This window comes from Nanorana parkeri, unplaced genomic scaffold (assembly GCF_000935625.1).
Source record: "Nanorana parkeri isolate BGI_ZX_2015 unplaced genomic scaffold, ASM93562v1 scaffold211, whole genome shotgun sequence".
Taxonomy (NCBI): domain Eukaryota; kingdom Metazoa; phylum Chordata; class Amphibia; order Anura; family Dicroglossidae; genus Nanorana; species Nanorana parkeri.
The window spans coordinates 52,060-65,931 of record NW_017306479.1 but is presented as its reverse complement, the minus strand read 5'-3'; the positions used below and the strand labels follow the sequence as shown (position 1 = coordinate 65,931).

General features: G+C 43.5%; 1 protein-coding gene across 1 annotated transcript in view; it reads right to left on the bottom strand.

Moving 5' to 3' along the window:
* The window catches only part of WWOX (WW domain containing oxidoreductase), an 811,799-nt gene that overhangs the window by 796,921 nt on the left and 1,006 nt on the right, over positions 1–13,872 (bottom strand). Inside the window, exons 2-4 of the mRNA XM_018555739.1 lie at positions 11,731–11,795; positions 9,602–9,659; positions 6,710–6,888 (exon numbers count right to left, since the gene is read on the bottom strand). Coding sequence (XP_018411241.1) covers positions 6,710–6,888; positions 9,602–9,659; positions 11,731–11,795 — 302 coding nt within the window. The remainder of the gene's footprint in view (positions 1–6,709; positions 6,889–9,601; positions 9,660–11,730; positions 11,796–13,872) is intronic.

Here is a 13,872-nt window from a genome sequence, read left to right as displayed (position 1 = left end):
CGTGCGAACAGCGAGGTACGATGCAGCAGGCAGAAGCGGTAGTCGAGGAAAAGGCCAAGGTCACAGGAACTCAGAGTAACGGATGGAAGGTCAAACAATCCAGGCCAGAATCAGATGGATAATTAGGAGACAGGATCCTGGAACACATAAGACTGTCGATCACTCAGCATGGAGGCTAGGATATCACAGCTTTAAATAGCCCCTTTGGTGACACAGCTCATAATGAGCGTGTGCACACATCCGTGCGCATGCAGGGAAGTGCGCGCGCAGAGGCAAACTGCCGAGCACAAAGATCCAACTGTGCCCGCGCACATGCATAGGCACACGCACAGCGCTTCTGCTGCACAGGCTGGTTCTGGCTTCCTGACTGCTGTCCACCAGGCATGTAGCAGCAGAAAGAAAATACTGTGGTGGAAATCTCTAGATCGAAAGTTAAACTTACAGAAAGAAGCTGGTTTTGTTATTCTATCTTTCAATTAGGTATTTATTGTATCTTGTTATTTTGGGCTAGAGTTCTGTCCTAGTATAAAGAATGTCAAAAGCCCCTGTCAAGTTTTTTTGCCATCTGTGTCCTTTTGGTGATATCTCCTTTTCTTTCTAGTAACGTAGACACATAAGTGAGAAGAAATCTCCCCAATGTGAGGAAAATGCCCCCTTAGACAGTTGTCACTAGAAAAAGCACCGAAAAAAAACACACAACAGGGCGCAAAACTAGTAGGGTGGATGATTGGATATTGATATTGTCAAGGTGTACTAGGAAATTGTGTAAAAAAGGGAGTTTACACTTACGTATAGATGTGGGGACCAGGAGAGGGGCGGCCTCTCAAGAAGATCGAGTGGTCCAGGGTCGAAGGCTGAAGGAGTTGTAAGAATTGTCGGCCGTAATTGGAGATTGAAGAGCTGTTAGCCGGAGGGGAAGGCGAGGCGGTACTAAGGCAGTGCTGTGTGCTGTGACCACGTCCGTGTCACTCTCATATGGACCGGAGTGGGGGCAGTTTGTGAGCGGAATACTGAGTATGACTTACTGGTGCTATGACAGAACAAACACCTGTCTCTGCAGCTGTCAGGACGGTGTTTGAACCAGAGAGCAGTCTTGTCCCTTAGGGTTCCGGTGAGAGCAGCACATGTGGCGTCTAGCCGTGTGGGAAATAGTGCAGAAAGCTTTGGTCGGGTGTCTGCTCTGTAGGTCAGGGATGGAGGAAGGACACGGAAAACACCGGGGACAACGCGTTTCGAGGAAACCTCTTTTTCAAGCCCTAACGGTGTTGCGGGTGGCGGGAATCCGCCGGTTTTAAAAAAACTAGAAAAAGCACCCCCTTTGAAAGATTTCCCCTCTATTCCTGGTCTGGTGACAACCTAAGATCCCTTCACACTGACCAATAAGGAGAGGATCTGGCTACTGATCCTCTCCTGATCAGAGTGGCTTTGATCGGATGTCACCGCCGTGACTTCCGTGTCCGTATAGTTTTTTTTCCCCATCTTGCGATGGAGGAAAAAACTGAAAGTGCTGGACCCCATGCATGTCTAAGGGAAATCTGATGTAAATGGACATGTGTCCGTTTACATTAGATTACCTTGGGTGCGACACGATTCAGTCCGTTGAAACAGATCAATGATCCGTCTGTTTCACTGTACCGGGCGGGAGCAAACCGGGTGTAAACAGACGTTCGTCCATTTAAATCTGGCTTCCCATAAACTTCCACAGAGTGTCCGATCGGGTCTGGCTGAAAAACTGACAGGCGGACCTGATCAAACCGCTCTTGTGAAAGGGACCCAATAGTTCCCTCTCAGTACCAGTAACAGTGGTCACCAGGACAAATAGGTAGAGTAAATGTCCCTAATGGAACCTAAAAGAGGTTCCAATTGCTAACCACCCTATCCAAAAAAAATAAAAATGGCTTAGATACTCTAACATTTACAACACAAGATTTGTATATAACGTATATACCTATATCTCTGGATCTAATGATTGTTTTGACAGGCTAAAGGTACCTTTTGCTAATGTGTTTTTTCATTATATATGAAGATTAAATGGCCCACTGAAATGAATTGAACACTTTAAATTAAATAAAACAAAGTTAATTCATCTAATTTATCCTAGAACATTTTGCATAGACGGTTTAGCTTCAGGAGGTCACCGAAACTTCCAAGGGTTAATGTGAACAGTAAACCCTTTCCTAGAGCCGGAGAGCCCCTGACATAACTGATCTCAGGATTTCACTTTGGCAGGGTGGACGCCAACATTGTGCCAAGAATCAAAAGCTTTTTGGAAAGCAGAACGTAGCGGACTTGCAAAGAGGAGCAGTATTAAGTGTGTCTTTGGCAGTGATTAACAGGGACTCCAGTGGCTTGGCATCACATATACTGTTTGAGTAACAGTCAAATTCCAGCACCTGTTAGAGACTGGGTGGAAGGGAATATGTCTCTTTCTTCAAGGAAAAGATCCTCAGCTAATGTTATTTTTCTCTAAATGCTCGCTCCTCTCTGTGTATTTTTTCAAATTCATCCTGTCCATCAAGTTGTCAGACGTCTTTACAGGAACGCTAATATTCCATAGAAAAACACACATAAGCTTTGCGAGGGTTGTGACCACTATTTTCTGAGAACATATGTTCCTGTGTATCGCACTCACCGCAAGACTTCAAGACTATACAGCAATTCATCAAAGTGTGGTTGTGTTTGAAGGCTCATCAGCTGAAACCAGAAATCCCGTACAAATAAAGACATATTTCAATTAAAGAATATAGGGAGGACGTAGTAAATATTATTTGTACGTGTGGTGACTGCAACCTGACTCAAGTTGGGCACAGCTCCACAGAAAGCATTTAACCACAGTGCTTCAACAAGACCTAGCAAACCAACAGCAGACTGGGTGAAGATGAAGCTAAGACTACCAGAAAGCTCTCTTTGAGTGGCTAGTGTTCTCGGTTACAATTCTCACAAGGGTTTACAAGTCATGGTTTCTGACCAGCGTTTTCAGCTATTATTCTGAAAAAGGGCTCTAAGCATGGTTCCTGGCTAGTGTTCTCAGCTTTTATTCTGGAAAGTGGTTGTAAGCGATGGTTCCTGGCTAGTGTTCTCAGCTATTATTCTGAAAAGGGGTTGTAAGAATGGTTCCTGGCTAGTGTTCTCAGCTAGTATTCTGAAAAAGGGTTGTAAGCCATGGTTCCTGGCTAGTGTTCTCAGCTAGTATTCTGAAAAGGGGCTGTAAGCATGGTTCCTGGCGAGTGTTTTCAGCTATTATTCTGAAAAAGGGTTGTAAGCCATGGTTCCTGGCTAGTGTTTTCAGCTATTATTCTGAAAATGGGCTGTAAGCATGGTTCCTGGCGAGTGTTCTCAGCTATTATTCTGAAAATGGGCTGTAAGCATGGTTCCTGGCGAGTGTTTTCAGCTATTATTCTGAAAAGGGGTTGTAAGCCATGTGCTTTGACGTGCATCCACGCAACATTTTAAAAACATGCAACGCACTTTGGTAAAACGTGTGGGTTTTTTTTGACATGTGAATTTGTGTCAAATGTGCACAATCGCGCAGGAAAAAATGGTGGCATGCTCGCAGCTGGAAATGCTAAATGAGCTATTTTGCTGCCTTTGTTGCATTTGCGGCAGCCCATTGATTGAATGGGCTGATGCGCGGAAACCGTGGCAAAAACGCATGTGAATGTGAATTAAGTGTTAACAGGGCGTAAAGGAGAAATCTAAAGTTAAAAAAGTCTGTTAAAAATAATATTATAGTTAGTTAGATCAGGGCTTGATATAGGGTAGGGTTAGAGTCAGCGTTAACATCAGTGTTAAGTAGGGTATACATGGTTCTATTTTTTTTTCATTCAAACCATGGGCTGAATGAAAAAAAATAGAACACATTCCTCCACCAATGCAAGGCTTCTGATTGGCTGCTCTCCGTTCGGCTGAGAATTTTCCAACTGGCCTCTTCAACAGGCCCGGCGCTACCGCAAGGCAAGGCAAGCGGCCGCCTGAGGGCGCTGCAGGGTGAGGGCTGAAAAAACAGGGCTGCCAGAGGATCCCGACATGCGCGGCACCTCTGGCAGTCGCCGGCCTGCTAAATTAGGACCCCACCTGGAGCTCCTCCCACCGGACTGACTCGCCGCTGCTTTCACGCACCGAAGGTAAGTGAAGAAAGAAAAAACATGCTGAAAGGGAGCAGGTCCAGCGCTACATGGGGGTCGGGGAGGGGGTTGGGAGGGGGGGGGCGCAAAGATGCAACTTTGCCTCTCTAGGCAAAAATCCTAGCATCGGCCCTGCTCTTCAATCAGCTGATTGAGGGATTCTAGGCAGAAGGGTGCTGACAGCTGCACCCACAGGATGAATTTCGGCTGGTGTGTGCTCTATTGTTGGTACAAACAACAAAAAACGCACATATATATGGTAGCAGTGAAAGCCAGGAGTAGGAGAATTTATTATGGTTTGTTTTCTGGTGGTGGGTCATGGTAAAGGTAAGAAATATACAATTTTAGGCCAGTTTTACTTTAATTGTTAAAGAAAAAAAAAAAATCAGGTAATATCCATTAACATTTACCACCAAATGAAGGCCGATCTGTTTTAAACAAAGTATAATTCTCCTAGATACACTAGTAGTAGCAAAGATATGTACAGTTATACTAACACATGCCAAAGTTGCAGAACTGGGTTCAGATTTTTAAGGACATCAGCTGCGGAGACAGTAGTACCAGTTTTAACACATCTCTGTGGCTAACGGAGGGCAGAGTAATACAGAGATTAGAAAGATTAAATATAAACAAATTGCCAGGACCAGATGGGTTACATCTGAAGGCACTAAGGGAACTTAGTCAAGTCATAGACAGGCCTTTGTACAAAATTTTTATGGATTGTATAATGTCAGGTATGGTCCCGTTGATTTGAGGACAGCAAATGTAGTACCAATATTCAAAAAGGGGAAAAGAAGTCCACCAGGTAACTACCGGCCTGTCAGCTTAACATCAATAGTGTGTAAAATATTTGAAGGCATGATAAGGGACTACGTGTAGGAATTTACACATAAAACTGGTATCGTAAGTGGAAACCAACATGGTTTTATGAAGGACCGCTCTTGTCAGACCAATCTATTAACATTTTATGAGGAAGTCAGTACTAAATTAGACAAAGGAATGCCAGTAGATGTGGTGTATCTGGACTTTGCTAAAGCATTCAACACAGTACCGCACAAATGTTTAATCTATAAACTAAGGTCTATAGGTCTAGATGAAATTGTATGCACATGGGTGGAAAATTGACTGCAAGAACAGACCCAGGGGGTAGTGATAAATGGGTCATGGGAACGATCCTGTTCATCTTATTAATCCATGACATAGAGACTGGACTAAATAGCTCATTTTAGTTTTTGCGGATGATACCAAACTGCAGAGGGGTAAATTCCGAACATGAGACATTCGTACTACAACAGGACCTAAGCAAGGTTAAGGCATGGGCTACAAGATGGCAAATGCAATTTAATGTTAAAAATGTAAGGTTATGCACATGGGAGTAAAGAACATGTGTGCAAATTACTACTTGGGGGGTGCTACATTAGTGAAGTCAGCAAAGCTAACAAGATACTGGCGTGTATTAACCAGTTGACATCCGCGGTGTTAAACCCCTTCCCATCCAGGCCATTTTTCAGTATTCAGCGCTGTGGTACTTTAACTGACATTTATTCCGTCATGCAGCGCTGTACTGAAATTTTATACCCTTTTTTGGGGACAGATAGAGCTTTCTTTTGGTGGTATTTATTCACCACTGGGGGTTTTATTTTTTTACTATATTAAGGAAAAATTACCGAAATTTAAAAAAAAAAACAGTTTCCCCTATATTAAATGATAAAACATTTATTATTACCCAATTTTTTGGTAAAATATAAAAGATGGGGTCACGTCGGGTAAAAAGACACTAAACATAGAAAGTGGCGTAGTGGTTAGTGCTTCTGCCTTGCAGCACTGAGGGTCCCCGGTTCGAACCCCAGCCAGGGTCACTATCTGCAAGGAGTTTGCATGTTCTCCCTGTGCTTGTGTGGGTTTCCTCCCACACTTCAAAGACATGCTGGTAGGTTAATTGGCTCCTCTCTAAGTTGGCCCTCTATGTATACATGTGAGATAGGGACCTTAGATTGTAAGCTCCTTGAGGGTAGGGACTTATGTGAATGTGCAACTATGTTAAGTGCTGCGTAAATTGTCAGCGCTATATAAATACCTGTAATAAATAAAAATCTTGAGTATGTACTACAGTTCTGGTTGCAGACTCCCATTAGCAGTGACGTGCGGTACCTTCCGTGCTGGGTGAAGCATTGTCCCAGCCCCTCCCGGGCCTCAACACTTTAAGATTAAACAGAAGAAACGGTTTAATCCTAAAACTGAACCCAGGGACACAACAAGAAGTTAGAAGAGGGAGGATTCAATCTCAGAATTCACAAGGGGTATTTCAGTGTGAAAGTTTGGAATTCCCTTCCACAGGCGGTGGTATCTGCTGATAACAGGAGGACACAATAAGTTCAGAATGATGATAGGGAGAAAAGAAAGGCAATTAATCATTACCAAGACAACGCAGCCAATATGTACAAGAAGAAAATGTGTTATAACTTGACCTTGCACTTTAAATAAAATTAATGTTTCTCCTGTTATGGTTTTAAAGGAATGATAAGTGTTAAACCAACAAAAGGCCAATCAACTGATAATTTATCTGGCAAAATTTAGTCTCTTACCAATACCACCGTTGGCTCCGGTGATGATGATGACTTTCGATGAAAGATCACAGCCCTGCAGAATGTCCATCGCAGTGGTGTTCCCATCATACTTTTGCCTTGTGTTCATCTTCGCAGGCTGATCTTCTACAGTAAAGGCAAGCCTGGGATCCAGGTAAGTGGTCCTTTTATTTAGGTGGCTGCAGGAGAGAAAGCTTATGTGAGATTCCTGCTCTATTTGGTTCCACCATTTTCCAATAAAGAGGTTTTCTAGCTAGGCAATTATTTTATCCCAATTTAACTTGAAAGAATGCTAGTTCTCTGGCTGCTACATTGATGCAATGGCCAGTACTTTCTCAGTAACAGACCTGGAATAGGTATGTTGACTTGTTTCTGCCTTCACTAGTTGTATGCCTGTTCTGGGCAAGCGACCAAGTATGTATAGAAGCCAGAGACATCCAGTAAACTAGCATTTTTAGAAGGGGATCAACAGTGGCAGCCCTCTGTATTTTTCCCAGTAGTGGTTTCCTTTAACATTTAACGTGGAACAATAGTGTATTTTCACATTTTTGAGCCATTACTGTAACATTTATTTCAAAACAGTTCTACGATGTCCCTTTGACATTTGTCCTTACACACTGTTCCATATTTTGTTTGTTATATTCCACATAAAGTTTTATCAATGCTCCCTCTAGTGGGGGTCATAATTCAGTATTACTAAACAGAGAGATACAGTATATGTAGGCTGCCTCTATTGACATCCTTTTAAAAATGCTAAATTGTCTGGCCATGTTGACTCAATGGTGTAAATTCTAACCCAGAAAAAGTATTCAGCAATTGAAGCATGAAGTAAGATTTGCGTACTTTTTCCAAGTTGGTACCTGGTGCCCAACACACTTTCTGCCAAAACTCAATGTGTGGCCCGCTGCTGTGCTCCATACTTCAACTCAGGTCTGGAGCCAGCATACTGCACATGAGTGGAAGTGGCTCCGACGGGCTGTGGTGCTGGAACATCCGATTGTCAATAACAGCTGCAAACCAGCACTAGGCCCAGGAGCTAAATGATTGTCCAGACAAGAACAGTTTGTTCCCGGACCAAAAAAGCATCCCAATGTATCCCTATGGTATTTCTGGGCTATGTTCACACCAGCACAGTCCGTTGCGGTCCAGACAAAAGAAATACTGCTTGTCTCATTTTTTGGAATGCACTGGAACGCATGGAAATACATACAAACACGTACAAATGCACTGGAACACACTGGACTGCACCTGAAAGCACATTTTAAGCTGGGAAAAAATGGTGGTAAAATTGTGGTAAAAATGCATTTGCAGATCTGGTCCAGACATGGTGTGAGCAAAGCCTAAAGGGAAGTGCTGTGACAGCCTGAGCACTTTAGGGTCAATTCCCAAAGCTTTTTTTCCAGATTCCGCTCGTTATTTCATCGATTTCGCACGATATTGAAGCTTATTCAATTCACCAAACGATTTAACGCTTTGAAAAATCATTAAATAACGTCTTACTACACGGAACTGATATTTTAAGGTTTGGATCGTTATTAAACGTTTCGATCATTGTTTTAGCAAGTCAAATCGTTAAATATGTACAGAAGTGCAATTCACAAAGATTTTTGGGCCAGATATCGATCGTTAAACAATCATTACATAAGCACCTCCCTCAGGGTGTCGTTATCACATTTCCCTGGCGGTATTTCTTTGTTAAGGTGCCCATACACTGCACGATTATCGTACGATAATCGTATGCGATCGGGTTTTCTGCGTCAGCATGTTGTTCTGATTTATAAACGTGTTTTCCGTTCTCCCACTATTTTGGATGACTTTTCTGAAACCCAGGTGATAGCTAAATTCCGTTTAACATCTCCCATGATTCATTCTCTGTATGAGGAAATACACATGGCTTTAGAAAAACGCACACAGAGAAGTTATGCAGTACAAGGCCTTGTGCGTTTTTTGGCAGTTCTCCATTTTTTAGGAAAGGCCTCATACCAACAGGTTAGTGGGGAGATTGTTGGAATCTCACAGCCAAGCTTTTCCCGAAGCTTTGTGGAGGTCCAGCAAACACTGCGCCAACTTGCTCCTAAATATATTCATATGGGCAATTCACGTGAAGAGCGGGATCAAGTCAAGCGTGGTTTTTTTGACCTTGCAGGAATGCCCAATGTCATTGGGGCAATAGACTGCACCCACTCCAGAATGCCTGCTTAGACACGGTAGAGCCATCTCAGATCAGCCTAGACAAGTTAGAGCCATCTCAGATCAGCCCAGCCTATCATTGTGATCATCTGAGATTAGATCCCACTCACACGGACGGTCTGATTAGATATGTTTTTCAGGCAGATCTGATCAGAAACTGAATGTTAGTCTACGGGCTGACAGATGTAAATGGATATGAGTCTGTTTACATCCAATTATCTCCGAGTCTGTCTAGGTCTGGAAAAACACCCGGATCCTTTTCCATTTTTTCCAACCTAAATGTGATGGATTGGCGGTAAAAGGATGTAAACGGGCACACGTCCATTTACATCTGTTGGCTCATAGAATAGCATGAGTCTGTTAAGCTTCTTTTTTTTTTTTCCTTCATCACAAGAGGGAAGAAAACAATGAACAGAAATGGATGTCCCAAAAGTGAGATCCGTTCTGTTGGGCTCTGATTTAGCAGGGGATCTGTTCATGTACCCCCTGCTGATCGGAACACATGCTGCCCATATGAAAGGGACCTTAGATGCTGCTATGCTCACTCAGGTTTCATCTCTAGGTGCATCTGACCTGCAGTTGATTTCCAAAGCTGCATCAACAAACGTCAAGCTGCTTTTGCATTCCTGGTGACTTGTATTGGGAGAAAAACAACAAGAAACAAAAGCCCATTGACACATACATGCATGCATACATACTCACTCGACAAAATATATTTGCCCGTTTTCATCAGTTTCTTGTTCCCACCCATATGGCAGATCTGAAAGATGCATACATGCAGATTAGTAACTTTCTAATCAGTTTAGACAGCTGGGGGGGAAAAAGATATCAGAGAAAACAAAAACATTCCTGGCTGTTAGCCAATTCCTCAGTGCATAAAGAAATAATACATAATAAAATCATAACTTACAGCAGGTAACATAGTTCAGTTATCTGTATATTAAAATATATTTTTTTTAAACTACAAATATGTATATACACTGTCTGTCCAACTAAAAAGTTACCATCTACATATAGCTAAGGAGATAGATAAGAGCCTTCCAGTAAATAATAGGTCTAGGTCCAGGAACATTATGAGCCTAAAAAATGAGGTCAGCTGTCTTATTGAATGACCAGTTTTTTCCATCAATTTGTTTGTTTTTTTACATGATGGCACCGGCATAGTCCAAAATGACAATGCCATGATTCATCGGGTTCAAATTGTGAAAGAGTGGTTCATGGAGCATGAGACATAATTTTCACACATGGATTGGCCACCACCGGACCCTAACCCCATTGAGAATCTTTGGGATGTGCTGGAGAAGACTTTATGCAGTGGTCGAACTCTCCCATCACTGCCCCCCCTACAGTTCCCTCCGCTCACTAGGAAGTAGTATCTGCCACAGTGAGCACCTGCCAGCTTTGATCCTATCGTCCTCACTCTGCCTCTGAGAAAATATATATTAAGAACTATGAGGTATTTAAAATGAGTATGTACATAATTTTCCCCTTGATGAGAGCAAGGCAGACTGGGTCTTCCCTCCTCTTTGATCCCTATGTCCCCACCACAGACCACACAGAGGAAAGGCATGTACTTTAATGCTGTTCCTCTCTTATAATAGGATCCGTGTTGACCTTGACACACAATGTTTTACTAGCCACTCTTGGTCCCCAGAGGAAGCACATCAGCAAAACACATCCGGGCAAAGGCCTATAAATGCAAGCCATTAAAAATTACCGCTCTTCACTGTCTAAGAAAAAAGAAGATGACAAATGGATAACAAATGGTTTTTAATTGGTATAAGCTAGCAATGTGGCAGCGTTAGACATTAGCCCTATTGGATAGGGGGCTCATTCAATCATGTTTTTAACTTTTTGTAAACAATTTTATCATGTTTTTGTATAAATAAAATATACTTTTTAGCCAACTTGTGCAATGGTGGCGCGCCTCTTTAAACCCCAAAAATTTCTGGTATGTGCTAACTATCTAAACTAGGAGGCGAGGTGCCTTTCAGACTGAGTAAGTCTGGTGTTTGTGTTGTGTTATATTGTCTTCACAAATATGGCAGCCTGGAAATGATCAGCCAATAGAACAGTGACAGCCATTCCACCAAGACATGAGATCAACACTGACTAATGAATAGACATATTGAACAAATGGGGTAAGATTGTGAGGTTTTCATTCAGTTAAAAGAGAACTATGGGGTAAGTGCTTTCCCCCATAGTTCTCTTTAGGGTCACTGGGGGACATATACTAGCGTCCTCCCGTGACCCAAAACCCAGTACATCGTGGGCTATGGCCCGCGATATACTGTGAGCGCCGAAGTCGCGACAGATCCCGACATTAATGTCGAGATCCACGCAGCCCTGCCTATCTAGAGCCAGCTGTGCCCGCCCCTCCTCCGTTCGTTCCTCCACTCAGCGCTGGAGGATCGAAAGGGGGGGAATAAATGCGGGGAGCGGTGACTGACAGTCACAGCTCACTGCAGGGAGACAATCAGGAAGTGAGCAGGTCGGTGCATGTTTCTGCTCACTTCCTGATCGATAGAGCCGACCTGTGACAGCTTCTTTGTCACATAGGTCGGCTCTAACTATGTGAATGAGTGAAAATCGCTCACCTCATAGATCTCCTTTAAATCCTTCTGTGTATGACCAACCAGTATAGAGAAAAAGCAATGGCATAAAAATAATCAGGAGCTATAATATGTAACACAGGCTAATAAAATGCTTATATCCTGTACCTCCCACTGCTCCTGATACACAAAGTTGCTCATGCAGGAAACATTACTCCTATAATTCACCGCTTTATAAAGGAAACAAGATGAATTAAAGACAGTGAAGTCATTACAAACCTCCTGCAATTCTCTTCCGCTTTCCCGTTTTTGGGTGCTCCCACTGAGTTTTCTCATCTAAATGGCTGTTAAATGAAAAACAGAAAGAATGCTTTATCATCGCATAAGTCACCGATCCCAGCGGGTTATACAGCACTTTATTAGATTGTATGTAAACCCTAACAATAAACTTCTTTTATATGTTCCCTTTTCATCTGTCTAACAGTGAAAGTATTTTGGTATATCTGTTCGATTAGTGCAAAAAAAATACATGTTGATCCTCCAAGAAATTTGTCGTTTTATGTCCTGTTCACACTACACATGTTAAGGAGTGTAATCAGCCCTCACAGTGTTTTCTTGGACTACAAACCAATTCTTCCCCTAGCCCGTAGAGACCAAAAAAGGAGGTTGATTCAGCTGTTTAGCAAAAGACAACTGGGCAGGGCTGACACCTCTCAGTTCACAAAAATGCTTCACGAAATATCACCACAATGTAGAGAGTGGGGGATTCAATAGTTTATCATGAGACAACAAGACAGGGCTGATACCATCTAGAAGATATGTTATCCGCACACTATCCTGGTTCGGAATGCCCTTTTTATCCATATTCCGTTTTTCACAATTATTCATCTGGAGATCTACTTTTCAAATGACGAGCTCAATGAGATCTACCAATGAAAAAACACCTGCATTCAGGGGCGGGAGGGGTGCTGCGGTGCATTGAAGTCAATGGCACTTCAGCCACACCCCCGCTGGCAGTGCGATTGCCCGTTCTGGTCCAGTGCGATCAGCAAAGTTGCTGCAAGCACTATTTTTGCAGATCGTACTGGACAGGAACGCGGGCCCTAATGTGCCTGTGTTCTATGTGCAGGTGGGCGATTGGCGTGGCACAATTGACTTTAATGTACCAACACGCCCCCTCCACCCCTGAACGCAGGGAGTTGGCCAGATTGCGTTCCAGTGCGTTCTAGAGGCCGAACACTCTGGAATGCAGATTTTGTGGTGTGAACCGGCCCTCTCGCCTCTCACTTGGCTGTCTTTTCTTATTCTCCTCGTGCTCTCTCTCTGTGCTCTCTCCCCTGTTTCTATCTGCTGTCTCTTCTCTCTGCTGTCCCTTGTCTCACTTTCTCTGCCGTCTCTTCTCTCTCTCTCTGCTGTCTCTTCTCTAACTATCTTTGCTGTCTCTTCTCTCTCTCTCTGCTGCCTCTTCTCTCACTTTCTCTGCTGTCTTTCTTCTCTCTCTCGCTCTGCTGTCTCTTCTCTCACATCTGCGATCTCTCTCCTGTCTTTTTTTTTCTTACCTCCACTGAAGCAGCTTCCGGGTCTCCTCTCGTGCAACGACGTCCTGTCCTCCCGCAGTGCTCGTGTGGCCGGCGCTGCACACGGGGAGAAGTGTCCCACCCCTTCCCGTCTGCAGCGGCTGGCACATTCAGCCGCACGAAACCGCGGGAGCACAGGACACAGGTCAGTGAGCCGATCGCGATCTACCAGTGTTCGCTTTGACATCGACTGGTAGATCACAATCGACCTAATGGGCTCCCCTGCTATAGCATGACATGTGAATGCAATGTTGCGGAGCCTCACAAGCCCCCTTTGTCAGGCACAGCGTCCAAGACTTTGCCTGACGAAGGGGTCCTGTGAGGCCCAGAAATGTTGCATTCACATATCACGCTAAAGGAATACTAATAAAAAGGGCATTTCGAAGCAGAATGGTGTGCGGACAACATATGTTCTAGATTGTATATTGTGGCGCCATCACCAGTTGTTCCAGCACCTGTTGGATTTTGGGGTACATCGGTACGGTGTGCGAAGGGGATATTACAAAGACAGGGCTGACACCATTACTCGGAATTTCAGTCCATAAAAGGAATGTGGTGTCAGCCACAACAGTAAAATAGAATGTTGAGTGCATTTCTGGCAGATCAAAGGGTATATTTCAGTACCGCTAGGGTCTTTAAAGGGATAAAACATGGGAAAATGCGCATGTACTACAGAGACGTACTAGATGGGGTTTTTTTTGCACTGACATACACTTTAACAGTACCAACCAAGTTGTAAGCAAACCATTGTATAACCTGTTGCCATTTCCAATAGAATTTGAGTTTCTACAAAAGTGGCCCTGACCTTGCTTTGTGTTCATGCCCTATATCTTGCATACGGCAG